Raw genomic sequence first — 15,345 nt, forward strand, 5'->3', positions numbered from 1 at the left:
TCATATTAATACTAATCAACGATAAAATGATCATGTTAATCAAAATCAATTGACATTTTTCTCTTTTTGATTGGCAACAATTCAATTAACAAATTGATTGAAATTTGATTGTTAACATATTAACACGTATCAATTTTAATTGTTCTCAGTGACGATCTTAATCAACTTCAAACAATTTAACATGAAACTTAATTGTTCTAAAACTACATCCATCTTCAGGTGTAATGACTGAAACCATCAATGGATAAAATTATGAATCAATACAAATGACAAGTATTCATCAAGAATTGATTGTGACAATTGCTCACAAAGACATAGTTAGACATGTGAGAAGACATTAATTATCATCGGAAAAAAGAAACAAGAAAATTATTTAATCAAAATTAATACGAATGCAAAAATATCGCTTCACCAGAATTTATCATTCGAAAAGTTTTCGAATAAAATTTGGAAAAAGTTGAGAGAATAGTTTTTTCTATCAATTTCGATTATTTTGAGTTTCCAATTAATTTTCAATTACCAATTTTCAGAGGATGAAAGATTGACTCATTTGTAATTAATGCGATTATTAATTTATTATTAATTGCAAAGAGTATAAATTGACTTGAAGGTAATATATTTTTATGCATATATTAAGCTCTGGGTAAGAAACAAAAGTATAAAAATTGATTGGAAATCGATAAAGTTAATACATTGAATTGGATTGGAAAACATTATTATAATTAGATTTTGTTTAATTTGATCGGATGTTTTATCTTGATGATGACTCAATGAATTGTTGTAAAATGATAGTTTGATGGTGGTTCAGGTATTTTCGGTGGTATTTCTGGAATTGTTATTCCTTCGGTATCAAGTAAACGTAATTTAATTTCCATTGATAATAAACTTTCCAAATCATTAATCGCTTCTTTACTGACCATCTCATTTCCAATTAATCCATTGATTCCATCAGTCCAATAATCAAAAACTTTCTCATTTGGAGCGACAAAGTTCAAAGGTTCTCCTTGGAATGAGTCCGAAATCAATGAAAACGCCAAACCGAATGTTGACTTTTTACTACTTTTCGCATCCTTCATGTGAGCACATTCTTTCCCGATCAGCATCTCCTTAATATCGTTAACGGCCAATTTATGAGCGAGCTCATCGATTGATGGAACTTTATTCTCCTCGCAATCACCATAATAAAAGACTTTCAGTTTGTTGGATAAACGACAATACCAGAATTTGTCTTTGATTCTTTGACCTAATCAATCAATAGAGAGATGGACAAAATGAATAATCGACTCTTTCTTCATAAACGATTCTAATTCATCTTACCTTTGTTGGAATATTTAACAAATTGTGTTCCTTCAATCAGATATTGGAATCTTTGTTGTTTAATCAATTCCACAATTTCTGGTTTACATTTTTCTCTCAATTCCAATATCGCTTGTGCCTTATTCTCCCATTCCTCTCGGGAGCTTCGTTCCTTTTGCCAGAGATTCATGATCGTCGAATATGTAAGACTTGATGTTTTATTTTCGAATTTTCCAAAAGAACTTATCGCTTCCACATCGGAAAGAGCTCGAACCAATTGTTGTCGAAGAACAGAAAATACTTTGGTAAAGTCTTCACTTGTCGCTTTCATTTCTTTCCATGTTTTGTTCAGCAATGGAACACAAATACAGAAAAATTCCTCAATCGGATGATCGGCATTAAAAAACATCGGATAGAACAATTTTCCTTCATCACTTGGAGACTCACCGATCTTAAAAATCTCTACAATCAATTTGGTCACTTGAATCGCTGATTTGGCAAATGGACATTCATGTTCTCGATCTGATCTCATACAATTTTCCAATACAACATTTCGATACTTTTCTGTGTGATTACGAGCAAAATATGACATTAAATCGAGTGCCAATAGTCCTGGTGGACATTCATTAAAATCGTCAACTGGATTCTTACAATTAGTAAAACCCAAACGAATCCAATCATTTTTAATATTATTATTATTTGAACTGTTTGATTTAATGAATGACGACGTTGATCCAAGTAAACTTCGTCCACTTAAATTGCTTCCACTTCCAGAGTTGTTGACATTTCCAGCGCCAACACCACCGCCGAGATTACTGAGACCCATACTTGATCCTCGTTCGTTATTTAATCCTGGGTCAGCATCGAAAGCCAATTTCATCAATTCTGTTAATCTTTCTCTCGCTTCACTTTCAAGAATCAAACTTGTTGATGGTTTTGATGTCATTCTCTCTTCATGTAAATTAATTAATGAACTTTGAAGGATATACAGTTGATGAGCCATTTCAGATCCAACTACTGATCTTCCCAATGTTGTTGTTGTTGTTTTTGATTTTCCATTAGACATTAATGATGATGTCGTTGATGCGACACTTGCAGATATTAATCCATTTCCTGTTTCTCCTCCTCCACCATTAGAACCATTCAAAGTGTTGGTTAGATCTGTGATATTTGTCGTTGTTGATGTTGAATTAGATGATGAATTTACTGTTAGCCCAGTTGATAATCGTTCTCCAAGACCAATACCAATTCCAATCCGGTTCCAAGAACACCACCACTTCCACTCCCATTTCCTCCTGACATTGATCCCGATAATGATGATGAGGAAAATGGCGATGGATTGACAACATCATCTCCATTTCGAGAGACATTTATTATGCTTTCCAATATAATTTTTCTCATTTGTTTTGAACTTAAAGTCGCAGCAATCGCTTTTCTCTTAGGTAATTCCGATCGAACAAGAAGAGCATTGATTAAAGCGATTGTATTCTGTTGGATTAATGGATTATCCATATTCTGTTTAACGTGTTTCATCAAATTGGGTAAAGTGATCTCACTTTCAACAATAGAATTAAATGAACTTCCCGACATTAAAATATTTTCCAAAATCGCCAATGAGTTAATCAGTATCGCTGAATCATAACATTTCTCACTGTTCACATTCTTGGCGATTATTCCGACAAATTTTCCTTCCACCGAGTCCCAACTACAAACTCCATGGTTCATCAGTTCCACAAATGATTCCAATGCGAATCCTAGTCCATCTTCTGGTCTTATTGTTCCATGTTCAATTGCTCCAATTAAATATTCTTTCCCTTGTTTCGCAATAAACTGTTCCACAAAAGCGACATCACTACACAATTTAACTAATCCTTTAAGTGTTAACTTTTTCTCTTCTCCACTTGATTTACTTAATTTATCCAATATCATGACCACTGTTTTCGCAGGTGAACTAACCAAATTCAATATTGTCCCATTCGAATCTCATTACGATTCTTTTCCGTTACATAATTTTCCCGATCAACAAATTGAAGAGAATAATCAACACTCGATCCATCGATTCCCCAATTTGTTAAAAACTGTTGAATCCAAACATCCAAAGGTCTCGATTGATCAAACTCAATCAACTGGGCATTCTAAATCCATAGAAACAATAAAAACCAATAAACCCAAAAACCAACAATCAGTTAACCAAAAAAACAGAAAAGAGAAAAAAGTAAACATACAAATAGATACACACCTTATTCTCCATTTTAACAGCGATTTTCACAGAATTTGGATCCTTAATTGTTCCCATTTTCGCCCAATTCTTTCACTGCAAACCTTCCAATTAAACTTATAAAGAAAAAATATCTCACAATCGAAAAACGAAACACAATCAAAGAAAAACAATTGACTCGGTGTTGTCAAATTGTTGTTGAAATTAAATTTCTTTCCAAATGTCAATTGTTTTTCTTTCCGCTAAAAGTCACACTTATCCAAGAAAAGAATCCCGATCATCTGTTAGTCCGATAAGAATATCGGATATTTAATGTTACCACTTTTCTCATCATTTCTAATCAATTGTTTCCAATCAACTAATTACTCTATTTACCTTAATTGTTATTATATTTTTCTGATTAGTTTACTCTTTTATCTACTTACCATCTCAACGAATTAATTTATTTCTGTTTTCGCCTCTAATGTGATTAAAAGAAGAGAAATTTGATTGTTTAAAACGTTCGCTTCTTGTTTAACCAAAGTGAATTTGGAGAACCTTATTGCAAGTTTTGCTTTTCTTTTTCTTTCATCATATTTGTCACTTGTCATTTTGATTTCTCTCTGTTCATCTAAACCATGACTGAAAAGGGTAAACCTCAATATGGCGGTATTTCTGGTACGCAATCGAATGGTGTCAATGATAACAATTGGGATGAAGTGATTAACAATTTTGTTTGTAATTGTTACCAATCAGTTTTCTTTTTCAGTCTCAATTTTGCATGTCTCGGTTTACGCTTTGATTGATTATACTAATTATTTTTTTATTCTATTCTTTTTTTATATATATTCTTTTCATTTCTAGTACCCAATGTAACTACTAATATAACACAGCAACCAACAGGAACACTTAGTCAAGCTGAGTTACAGAGACGACAGGAAGAGCTTGAGAAAAAAGCTGCTGAATTAGCTGCTCGGGAAGAAGCTCTTAGAAATGCTTCAACTAACATTAAAGAAAATAATTGGCCACCAATACCTAAATTCTGTCCTGTTGGGCCTTGTTTTTATCAAGATATAAATGTTGATATTCCACCTGAATTTCAAAAGATAGTTAGATATGGTTATCGTTTATGGATTCTTAATGTATTAGTTTTATTTACTAATTTTCTTGGTGGATTAGCGATTTTCACTGTTGATGGTGATCATGATATATTTTCCTCTTCGATTCTAATGTTACTCTTCCTGGCTCCAGGTTCATTCCTCTGCTGGTTTAGACCTTTATACAAAGCTTTTCGAAGTGACAGTGCTGTTAATTTTATGATTTTCTTCTTTGTTTTCTTCTTTCAATGTATTTTCTCCGTTTTCTGGGCCGTTGGTTTGCCAACTGGTGCTTCTTGTGGTCTCATTACCGCTTTCAAGGCACATGAAAGTATCGCTTTAAGAGTATTCATCTGGATTGTCGCTGTCATTTTAATCATCAATGCTGCAGCCAACATACTTATTTTACTCAGAGTACACAGTATTTATCGTCACACCGATGCTACACTTGCTAAAGCCCAAGAGGAGTTTCGTCAAAATGTTTTCACCAATGACTTTACTCGTCAAGCAACAAGCGCTGTGGCCACATCATTAACTCGCTCGGCAATGAATCAAGCTTTCGGTGGAACTGGTACTGGACCAGCGACCGGACCAGCTACTGGATTAGGTAACCAAGTAAACTCCTCAAATGGTGTAAAATTTTAAAGTGAACAAAATTAATCAAAATCTCAATTCCACAAGTAATCATCACTTTCCATCTCAACCATTTATCATCATTATGTATCATCATCCACCTACTATACACACCTTAACAATTGTTGGTTTTATGAAAGAAAAAAAAAATGATATGATCACAATTATTATTAATTAACATAATCAATGAGAAGATAATTTGTAATCTCAGAAACAAACAATCAATTTATAATCAACACAAAAATCTAATTATCTCAAGTATCCTCCATGAATTTGTTTCAAACTCAACAAATTGATTCCAGTTCTAATTAATTCCAATCGGGAACACAAGCAAAGCATGAGAAGCAATTCTACTGAATTATAAGATCTATTCTGTTTAAATAACTTCACTTTCATCAATTGGAACTCCAATTATAATAAAATCAAATCAAACTACCATTTTAATTGTCTTTTATTCCGAAATATAAGTTGACACAATTAGAGACTGTTTGAGTAACGACAATTGATTAACTGAGATCTATGAAAATGATGAATTAGATGAAGCGAATATCGTTGAATTGTAACAAGCTTGAGTACCAGCAGCGGCGATGATCTCACTGATCTGTCCGTCGATCTGAAAACGGACGAAGGACAGAAAATGATTAGATGCGATTACAAATCAATCTAATCGATCGAATCGCTTAAATCGAGCTCTTCGAACTCGATCCTATCATGTTGAATCAATCGAAACACCGAAAAAGTCAAAGTCTTTGATTAAGACACGACGAACTAGATTGTGATACCTCTGAATATCTTGGAACCTTCAACAAATTCTAATAAAAGGCTTTAAATTGGTCCACCAGTTGACATTTCATTCCTATTAATTAAAATCGATCAATGGAAATCACTTCAACTCGAAACTCGACTAAACAAAAAGTAAAAGGAATTAAGAAAACTACACTCAGAAACTTGACTCTTCTCAAAAAGAACAGGTTAAATCATGAGATGATTTAGTTAGTCAATTAGTTTATTTTCGAAAAAAGCTCAAAAGTGGAATTGAGCATTTAAATTGTTGAAATTAAATTTCTTTCCAAATGTCAATTGTTTTTCTTTCCGCTAAAAGTCACACTTATCCAAGAAAAGAATCCCGATCATCTGTTAGTCCGATAAGAATATCGGATATTTAATGTTGTAACCAGTTTTCTATTGTTATTATGTGTCCAATTGAATAATTAATCTATTTAATTATTTGGTGAATTTCTACTAATTATCTATCTTTTCTAATTGATTTCAATATTTTCTGCAACAATCTAACCCCATTGTCCCAGCATCGTTTCTAATTTTCTCTCCTAATGTATTTAAGAAAAGAATAATAATTTTTTGGTTCTCTTAAAACCTTCAATCATTTTCTCTTGTATAAAGTGAAAACCATTTAAACCTAAAATGAGTGTAACTGTATCAAATCATTTAATTAGTAATAATAATTCTGTTCATGTTTCTTCAGGCAATTTAACATCAGCTGCTTTGGTTAACCATGGAAATGATTCAGGCCATGGGTTATTGGCTTATACTCCGATTTTCCTTCAAACTGGAACGGCTCAAACGATCGCTGGTTGTTTCGTTTGGTTAGCTTTAATTATCTCTTGTCATCAGATTTATCAACATCTTCGCACCTATACAATGCCATCAGAACAGAGATACATTATTCGAATATTATTTATTGTTCCTATTTACGGTTTTGATTGTTGGTTAAGTTTACTCTTCTTCAAGGACAACTATTATGTCTACTTTGATTCAATTCGTGATTGGTATGAAGCTTTTGTGATTTACAATTTTATGGCTTTATGTTATGAATATCTTGGCGGTGAATGTACAATTATGTCAGAGATTAGAGGTCGACCAATCAAATCAAGTTGGTGGTATGGTTCCTGTTGTTTAGCTGGTAAAACTTATACCATTGGATTCCTGAGATTTTGTAAACAAGCAACACTACAATTTTGCGCCATCAAACCAACAATGTCAGTGATCACACTGATTCTTCAGTCAGTTGGAAAATATCGTGATGGCGATTGGAGTGCCGATAGTGGTTACCTTTATGTTACCCTGATCTACAATTTCAGTGTCTCTTTGGCACTTTACAGTTTAATCTTGTTCTATCAAGCCACCAAAGATCTTCTCTCCCCCTATGATCCCATATGGAAATTTTTCACCGTTAAATCTGTAATTTTCCTCTCTTTCTGGCAAGGGGTTATTCTTGCTGTTCTCGAAAAAGCTGATCTATTACCCGAATTCTATTCTAGTGGCACAAAGGCGAGTACTGGTACCGTTTCTGCAGGTTATCAGAATTTCTTGATATGCGTTGAGATGTTTTTCGCTTCATTGGCCCTTCGTTACGCTTTCCCTTACCGAATCTATGGTGATTGTTCCGGTGATGGTAACGTGAGATCTGTAACCATGCAGAGCATTTCTAGTAGTCTGAAAGAAACCATGAATCCAAAAGATATCATGAATGATGCTATTCACAACTTTCATCCTCAGTATCAACAATATACTCAATATCATTCACCAACACCCTCAAAGTCACCCGGTGAAGGAGGAGTTGGCAGCAGTGGCAATGGCAATGGGAAATTATCAGGAAATGTTAACCACCATAATGGTGGAGGATCGACTAATGTTCATTCAAAAAAAGGGGGTGGAAAAGTTCATGATTCACGAATGGAATCTCATCATCATCATCATAATCAAAAGCAGCATAAAAGTGATCATCATCAAAGTGGAATGGCTAATCTAAGTGTTTCAATTGATTCGGAAGATCCATTAGCTTCATCCGGATCAACTCTGGGAGAAGTTGTAACAACCTCATCATCAGTCAGCGCCGGTGGATCAACATCATCCTCTCAAAGTAAAAAGTCCTCTTCACCCCCATGGCCATTGCAAACAATCAGTCAAAATTATTCCGAAAAAACTACTTTACTCAACTCAGATGATGAGTTCCAATAGAAAGTAGTTGAAAATTATTGTGTATCATTTTTGTATCTTTTTTCTGTCTCTCTCTCTTTTTATCCCTATTCTATTTGTCTCTATTTATCTCCATTTATCTTTATTCAGATGAGATTAAAAATCTAAGTGAGAAAAAAAAATTCCCATTGGAAAAAGTGATCAATATATTTTCTCAACAACAGCAATCAAATGGAAACATTTTGGTTATCTTAATTAGCGATGATTAAATTATCTAAGAAATAAGTTGTCATCAACCTAACAGAAGAAACTAAAATGTAAACAACAACTAAATCCATTGTAATTAATTTTAATTCTTCGTTCATTTGATTTCAATTCTCACTTTTAAGCACCAATTTCGCATCACAATTAGTTAACTAAAGATCAACATGAATATAAGATCACAAAGAAAATCTCCTTCCATTCGAGATCAATTGTTTCGAATTGAATTTCAAACAAAAATAAACTTTTTTTAATCGCGAATTTTAATTAATAAAAAAGTTCTATTCAAACCTTAAACCCTAAAGAGATAATGAGTCGTGGAAGCAATTACTCTTTGATTGGAAATTAATCAAATTAATCTACGAAAATTTTATTCTCAACCCAATCAATTAAATGGAAATCAAATAATCCAATTTACCAATGATGATAAAAAACTAAAACAAAACAAAAATCTCAAGATGATGAGCAATAAAATCTACAAAAAAGACAAATCTCATTATCCAATTACACAATTATCAATTGTATTTGTGTAAAATCCCCAGCAATTAATCACCAAACAATTTAATTCGAGGATAATAATTGACACAGAAAAGAAAAAGTAACCAAATGAAAGTTTAGAATCTTTTGAACAACAAAACAAAACAAATCGGTTATTTATCATCTTCCAAAAAAAGAAGAATACTGATCATCAATAAAAGAATAATATAGTTAATCAAGGTTTAATTAAACGAAATTAATGAAAATCCTTGTTACAGAAAACAAAAGCAAATTAAATTGTTCAACTTTTACCGGTAAATATTTCAAAAGAAGAAAAAAGAATTTCCAGATGGAGCCACCGAAATCGCGGTTACTTTGCCTATTTGGTTGTTAATGTTTCTCCTATTGTAGGTTTCTTGTTGTACTGTGGATATAAATTAGATTTAAATTGTTAATTTAGTTTTTTATTTATAATTGAATTAAAATTTTAATTTTAACACCATCATGGCTTTAACCAATTCTGTGAAAGGAGATGAGGTAAGTTACAATTAAATTATATCAATTGGAATTACAATTATTTTATTCGATTCTTAAGTTTGACATTTTATTTGTATTCATGTTTCTCTCATTTTCTTTTCCCTCTCTGCCTTTCATTTTTATCTTTTTTCTCTATGTGTCTATGTCTGTCTCTTTTTCTACTTTTTTTTACATTCCTCTTACTCGGTCCTATCTCTTTCCCTCCCTATCTCTCTCTCTCTCTCTTTTTCGCTCTCCCTCTTTCTCTCTCTTATAGTTATTTTATTCTCTGTAGAATTTTTCTTCTCCCTTCTTTGCCTTTTCTTTACCTTTTTATGTCCATTATTTTTTTTTCCTTTGAGTTTTTTTTTCTTATGTTGAAATTTGTATTTTTATAATGTTGAATATTTTTTCTTCTTTTTTCTATCCAATTATTAGATTGAAAAGCAAGATAATGAGGTTTCTAATGAGAAACCTGTTGAAGTGGTAGAACCAATTCGAAGTCGAACAAGTCAAAGAAAAGCGGCCACTGCTGCTGTTAATGCAATGAAAGAACAAGCTTTAGGTGCAAAGAAGGCTGAAAATGAAGATGATGAAGGTAAGCCCAAGAGAGGTGGTCGAGGAAGACCGAAAGCAAATAATGAAAAGAGTAGCGCCAAAAATGAACGAAAAAGAGCTGCTTCAACCGATGGTGAAGATGAGGATCAACCTAAAAGTAAACGGGGTCGACCAAAACGTAAACCAGCAGCGGCAGCACCCAAAAAGAAAGCAGCAGCAGCCCCGGCAGCCCCATCAGGAAGAAGAGCTGGTAGACCAAGTAAAAAGGCAGCTAAAGAAGACGCGGTAAAAGAATCAGAGGAAGAAAACAAGGATGATGATAAAGCTCAAGATAAAGAGGATGAATCAAATTCTGGTGAAGAAAATGAATCTAAAACTGATTAACTTTTCATCTCTTCTCAAGCCATAACATCAGCCATTGAAATTTTCGTCTATCATCATCTTCGAAGCTTCTTTTTTTCTCTCTTTCAATCAATCTTTTTTTTTAACCCTCAACCTCTTCATTAGATTAATCACATTCACCTCATTTCTCATTTTCTTTTTGAAACCAGACTCTTCATACTTTTAACTTATATCCATGTCTCATCAGTCACATGAGAGCCAATTTCGAAACACTTATCCACATTATTATCCCTTATTCTCATGTCTCTTTTAAACTAATTATGCTGATAATCATCACCAAATTCTGCAGATTTTTCTCATTTCCTATTTAACCTTGAATAGTCCATTTTAAAGCCACAAGCCATTACACCAAAAGTAGACCAATTCCGAATCAAATTTAACCATAAATTTTTTCTTCTCCCTTTTCGCCTGTTAATCAACCTCGACATTTTTTTCTTGTAAATTATTATCAACCAGTTATAATTACAAAAATTAAAGGATCTGGTATCTTCTTACACTTTGACTTTTTTTGTCGAAACTTTAACCAAACCAATTAACGTTTTCTCTCGCAACCAATGCTAATCTAAAGACAATCAGCTTACAATTTCTGTCTAATTAGATTATCAATCGACTTGTTAATCGTTTTCTTATTGTAATTCCGAAAATGATTGTATTTCCATTCAAAGCTTCGATTTCTTAATTTGCTCGTAATCACACAGAAAAGTATCGAAATGTTGTATTGGAAAATTGTATGAGATCAGATCGAGAACATGAATGTCCATTTGCCAAATCAGCGATTCAAGTGACCAAATTGATTGTGGAGATTTTCAAGATTGGAGAATCTCCAAGTGATGAAGGAAAATTGTTCTATCCGATGTTTTTTAATGCCGATCATCCGATCGAGGAATTTTTCTGTATTTGTGTTCCATTGCTGAACAAAACATGGAAAGAAATGAAAGCGATAAGTTCTTCTGGAAATATTGGAACGATATTAACGAGATGCTGATCGGAGAATGGGCTTACATGAGACATGCGAAAAGTGGAAAAAGTCAACATTCGGTTTGGTGTTTTCGTTGATTTCAGACTCATTCCAAGGAGAAACTTTGAACTTGGTCGCTCCAAATGATAAATGAGAAAGTGTTTGATTATTGAACTGATGGAATCAATGGATTAATTGGAAATGAGATGGTTAACAAGCGATTTATACCATTTATCGATGTATCTTTTACATTAATTCACTAAATCACAACAATCACTGAACTTTTCATTCTCAATCAATTCCATTCACTTATCTTTACATATTCTGTTCCAGTTTACACCGATCAAATTTTACTCTAATCTTTACTTTTCTTTATATATAAAACTGATCAAATTTATATAATACAATTAAAAATAGAACAAAGAATCATTAATCAATTCTAATTGTCTCGATTTTCGGTAAGTAATCAAGTAAAGGTCCCGATTGTCAAATGGTTTCCAAGGAACAGTAAACAAAAGTGACGCCTCAGTTTGTTGTTTTCTTTAACTTAATTGTCCTTCATCACAATTTAATTGATAGAATTTAATTTCCACCATGGCTTTAACAGGTACTGTTCCAGGTAAAGGTAAATTGATCGCTGTTATCGGCGATGAGGTAAGTTGATTAATTAGAATTAATTTAGATTGAAAATTCTCTTTACTCATTATTTTGTTTTTCTTTTCCTTTTAATCTTCTCCTATCTTTTCATTTTCTCTTTCTCTTTTTCCTTTTCTGTTTTGGTGTTTGTCTTTTTTGACCTTTAGGATACTTGTGTTGGTTTTCTTCTTGGAGGAATCGGCGAGGTGAATCGGGCCAAAAATCCTAATCTAAATTTCATGGTGGTTGATCGTAATACGGTTACATCGGAAATTGAAGATACGTTTAGAGCTTTTCTCAAGCGAGGAGATATTGATATTATCTTAATCAATCAGAATGTCGCTGAAAGGGTTCGCCATGTGATCGATATTCATAAAGATCCAATTCCTGCTGTTCTTGAAATTCCCTCAAAGGATAATCCTTATGATCCAGCTAAAGATTCAATCATGAAAAGGGCCAAAGGTGTTCTTGGTGGTGATTAAATTGAAATCTCAACACTAGAACATGAAATTTTCAGTCAAACCAGAAAGTCATCTTTACCCTTTGTTATTCATGTTGTTTGTGTATCTATTATTATACAAGAGTGTGTGATTATCTAAATTAGTCTTTAATTATTACCTTTGATGGTGATTCTTTTGTTTACCAGAGTCATTTACCTACTCAAGAAAATGTTTCATTCCTGTTCATTGATTGTCTATTTACGAGTACAAAGCAAAAAATGAATTTCTCTCCATGGACTTGTGGCCGTCGACAAAATAATCAAGATTTGGGATTCAATTTCTCACTTTCTCCCTTTCTCCCTCTCTCTCTCTCTCATTCTTTGAGTTTTTATTACAATAATTACCCACGGTACATATATAAATTATTATAATTAAATTGTTCTATCAACTAGTGTTAAATCAATGCTAGAACGATATGAATATTTAAAGAGACCATAACGATTAACCTAATTTGTTTTTGTCCATTTTCAGTTATGATGATCGCGTGAAATTGGTGATAATTGTACAATTTGTGTCGGTAATTTAAATCTTATCCATTTTAGATACAAGAACGAGGTCAACAATCAATGAAATGGATCAAGAAGATATTTGGAGAGAGTTGATTATTTACTATTGGCGATTTGAATGAAAATTGGTTTGGACACAAAGGATTCGTAAAAAAAAGTGAAACGGTTTATTTAAAAATGGAAAAGTTAAATTACATTAATTGTAATCGTTGTTGGACCTTAATTGGCCTGACCAATCCAGGCTGGTGGTCCTCTTTTAACATCATCCAGTTGAAGATTTGTTAAATTTTTGGTCATCAAATCATTACCAACTTCAATCATATCGTGTGTCTCATATTGACAGTTCGGGTACTTGTCGACACATTTAGCGACATCGGGCTCGGTCATATGGGTTTGGAAAGCGGTTCTGTATTGAGCTGCTGCCCCGGAACTGGATTCGATTTCACTGTTGAACGTAAATTGGTGAAAATGGAGAAGATGATTAATCTCATGAAACGAATCGGAGAAAAAATCAAAGAAAATTTCTCAGAAGAATCAATTGTTTGAAAGGACGAAACTTACGTGAAAAATCCGGCAACTTGTTCACCGAAATTACCAAAAGCAGTTCGATTGTAGCCAATTTGGCAAATTAATCTCATCAAGCAATTGTTTTCATCGTTGTTCTTGATGAAATCAAAATACACATCTAAGATTTCCTCGGGCGATGAAGGTTCACTATGGGAAATTGGTCGAGAAAAAAAGACGAAAATTAGTAATTGTATTTGTTTTAGTTTACAGAGATCAAAGTTGTCACCAATACTTACCCATCTTCATCTGGTTGGGGTATTGGTGATGGAACGACCTGAAGTGGTTGTCTTAACTGTGGCTGTTGAGCGGGTTGTGGTACCAATTGTGGCTTTACTTGGACATTTGGTCTCACAACACCAACAGGAATAGTTTGTGGCTTAACTTTTGGAGCTGATTGTTGTTGAGGTTGAGGTTGTTTCTGTGGTGGTAATGATGATGATGATGTGGTTATTGGCGCTGGTTGGAGGACAGGGCGAGATTGTCGGACAACTGGAGCAGTTGGAATGGTAACAGCGGCAGTTGCCACTGCGATTGTGATGGCGAATAAACAAAATGAGGTATAACTACAACTTCGAGAAGACATTTTCGTATTTAAGGTAATGGTGGTTTCGATGAGAAAGTCAAAAGAAAAAAAAGAGCAAAAAAATCAAACAATTTCAACAAAGAGGATCCAAGAAGATGAATAGAACTCGGAAGTGGAAATAAGTAAATTTAACGATACAATTTCAATATAAGCTCGAGGCTTCCTCAGATTAAGACGACGAAAAGACAACAAGAACGTATTTTTGGTAAACAGAAAAGTTCAACAAAAGGAAGAGACCAAACCAACTCGGAAGAAGGTTAAAGATTAACTAAAGACTCGTCCAAGTTTGATGATGGATTAAAAAGAATCGTTTCTATCATCCTCATCCAAGAATAATCTCTCTCACTCTCACTCTCCTCCCCTAAAGGGATTTATCATTTTTAGAGTGAATTAGCTTATCAAATGAAGAAAAAGATGAAAAAAAGGAAGAGAAAGATGAATGTGATTTGTTACGTTCCACCCTCGTGTTTATTTACCTTTTACTTTCATCATCATCAATCGTTTATTATTAAATCAACTCTTTATCTCCATCCTCATCACCACAAACAATCATCATCAACATCATCATTTTCACACTTAATTGTGATTCTTTCCCTTTATTTACCATCCACAGTTGATTTAAGAGTTTTCCTTACAATCGAATCTCAATAATAATTTATTGATTACTTGGAATTACAAAATTACCATCAAGATGATTAGCACCAATCAGTTGTCTTTAAGTTAAAATTTGCAGAAATTAAGAAAAAAAAAGTTTTCTTATATTTGTTTTAACTATTTAAAGTTAATTCTCGCCCTGAGGAAATACAGTCACAACCATTAAGGTTCAGGATACAGACGAAATCACTTTCTCTTCTTCCTCCCTTCCATCATCATCATCATCATATCTCATCCTCTTACCTTTTCTTACAGGTATCAACAAAATCTTCATCTCTTATCCATTTCATGAAACATTTGAAAGATGAAAAAAAAACAAGATCATATTGACCTACATTCAAATCGGAATCACATACAAATGACCAGAAAAACAATTTTCATCTATATATTTTTACTCAGTTATCATTATTGTCTCACTAATTGTTACCTGGATTATGATTGAGAGTCAATTGTTATCATTAACACCGTTAAACTATTATAATCAATGGATTGATTGGTTTGAATAATATTTTCATGATTTAAGTTGAAGGATTAATCCGGTTGATTGAAATTCACCATGTCAATTGT

The 15,345-nt window shown here is 33.1% G+C and overlaps 6 protein-coding genes across 7 annotated transcripts; 4 read left to right on the forward strand and 2 right to left on the reverse strand.

Moving 5' to 3' along the window:
• Positions 1-599: 599 nt before the first annotated feature.
• On the reverse strand, positions 600-3,742 carry LOC128390564 (engulfment and cell motility protein 1-like). Its single transcript, XM_053350301.1, is given in 5 exon segments — positions 600-1,243; positions 1,318-2,409; positions 2,568-3,275; positions 3,278-3,431; positions 3,536-3,742. Coding segments are annotated over 5 exon segments (2,487 nt in total). The 5' UTR covers positions 3,593-3,742; the 3' UTR covers positions 600-767.
• Positions 3,743-3,863: 121 nt separating this feature from the next.
• LOC128390557 (secretory carrier-associated membrane protein 1-like) lies at positions 3,864-5,661 on the forward strand. Of its 2 annotated transcripts, none has more exons than XM_053350292.1 (2): positions 3,864-4,231; positions 4,358-5,661. In XM_053350292.1, exons 1-2 carry the CDS (start codon positions 4,132-4,134, stop codon positions 5,233-5,235), a joined length of 978 nt encoding a protein of 325 aa, XP_053206267.1. In that variant the 5' UTR covers positions 3,864-4,131; the 3' UTR covers positions 5,236-5,661. The 2 variants fall into 2 exon arrangements, with proteins under 2 accessions (XP_053206267.1, XP_053206268.1); XM_053350293.1 differs by having other exon boundaries at positions 3,864-4,171.
• A 741-nt stretch (positions 5,662-6,402) lies between these two features.
• LOC128390554 (transmembrane protein 184B-like) lies at positions 6,403-8,627 on the forward strand. Its single transcript, XM_053350290.1, has one exon. The coding sequence runs from the start codon at positions 6,646-6,648 to the stop codon at positions 8,200-8,202; it is 1,557 nt and encodes a 518-aa protein (XP_053206265.1). The 5' UTR covers positions 6,403-6,645; the 3' UTR covers positions 8,203-8,627.
• A 649-nt stretch (positions 8,628-9,276) lies between these two features.
• Positions 9,277-10,868, forward strand: LOC128390561 (nucleolin-like). Its single transcript, XM_053350298.1, has 2 exons — positions 9,277-9,435; positions 9,853-10,868. Exons 1-2 carry the CDS (start codon positions 9,403-9,405, stop codon positions 10,354-10,356), a joined length of 537 nt encoding a protein of 178 aa, XP_053206273.1. The 5' UTR covers positions 9,277-9,402; the 3' UTR covers positions 10,357-10,868.
• A 957-nt stretch (positions 10,869-11,825) lies between these two features.
• Positions 11,826-12,900, forward strand: LOC128390562 (V-type proton ATPase subunit F-like). Its single transcript, XM_053350299.1, has 2 exons — positions 11,826-11,986; positions 12,136-12,900. The coding sequence occupies exons 1-2, from the start codon at positions 11,927-11,929 to the stop codon at positions 12,448-12,450; spliced, it is 375 nt and encodes a 124-aa protein (XP_053206274.1). The 5' UTR covers positions 11,826-11,926; the 3' UTR covers positions 12,451-12,900.
• Positions 12,901-13,118: 218 nt separating this feature from the next.
• Positions 13,119-14,403, reverse strand: LOC128390559 (uncharacterized). The gene is made up of 3 exons (XM_053350296.1): positions 13,778-14,403; positions 13,536-13,688; positions 13,119-13,419 (listed from the first exon to the last, which is right to left on the reverse strand). Exons 1-3 carry the CDS (start codon positions 14,122-14,124, stop codon positions 13,194-13,196), a joined length of 726 nt encoding a protein of 241 aa, XP_053206271.1. The 5' UTR covers positions 14,125-14,403; the 3' UTR covers positions 13,119-13,193.
• Positions 14,404-15,345: the final 942 nt, after the last annotated feature.

The sequence above is a fragment of the Panonychus citri genome, unplaced genomic scaffold (genome assembly GCF_014898815.1).
Source record: "Panonychus citri isolate SS breed McGregor unplaced genomic scaffold, ASM1489881v1 Contig00123, whole genome shotgun sequence".
Classification (NCBI taxonomy): domain Eukaryota; kingdom Metazoa; phylum Arthropoda; class Arachnida; order Trombidiformes; family Tetranychidae; genus Panonychus; species Panonychus citri.

Excerpts from the sequence above, each read along its gene's own strand:
- LOC128390562 (XM_053350299.1), top strand. The coding sequence starts at position 11,927 with ATGGCTTTAACAGGTACTGTTCCAGGTAAAGGTAAATTGATCGCTGTT. Across the intron at positions 11,987-12,135 it reads TCGCTGTTATCGGCGATGAG|GATACTTGTGTTGGTTTTCT; the intron begins GTAAGTTGATTA and ends TTTGACCTTTAG.
- LOC128390561 (XM_053350298.1), top strand. The coding sequence starts at position 9,403 with ATGGCTTTAACCAATTCTGTGAAAGGAGATGAG. Across the intron at positions 9,436-9,852 it reads ATTCTGTGAAAGGAGATGAG|ATTGAAAAGCAAGATAATGA; the intron begins GTAAGTTACAAT and ends TCCAATTATTAG.
- LOC128390559 (XM_053350296.1), bottom strand. The coding sequence starts at position 14,124 with ATGTCTTCTCGAAGTTGTAGTTATACCTCATTTTGTTTATTCGCCATC. Across the intron at positions 13,689-13,777 it reads CCCCAACCAGATGAAGATGG|TGAACCTTCATCGCCCGAGG; the intron begins GTAAGTATTGGT and ends AATTTCCCATAG. Across the intron at positions 13,420-13,535 it reads CAAGTTGCCGGATTTTTCAC|TGAAATCGAATCCAGTTCCG; the intron begins GTAAGTTTCGTC and ends TACGTTCAACAG.
- LOC128390554 (XM_053350290.1), top strand. The coding sequence starts at position 6,646 with ATGAGTGTAACTGTATCAAATCATTTAATTAGTAATAATAATTCTGTT.
- LOC128390557 (XM_053350292.1), top strand. The coding sequence starts at position 4,132 with ATGACTGAAAAGGGTAAACCTCAATATGGCGGTATTTCTGGTACGCAA. Across the intron at positions 4,232-4,357 it reads AGTGATTAACAATTTTGTTT|TACCCAATGTAACTACTAAT; the intron begins GTAATTGTTACC and ends TTTCATTTCTAG.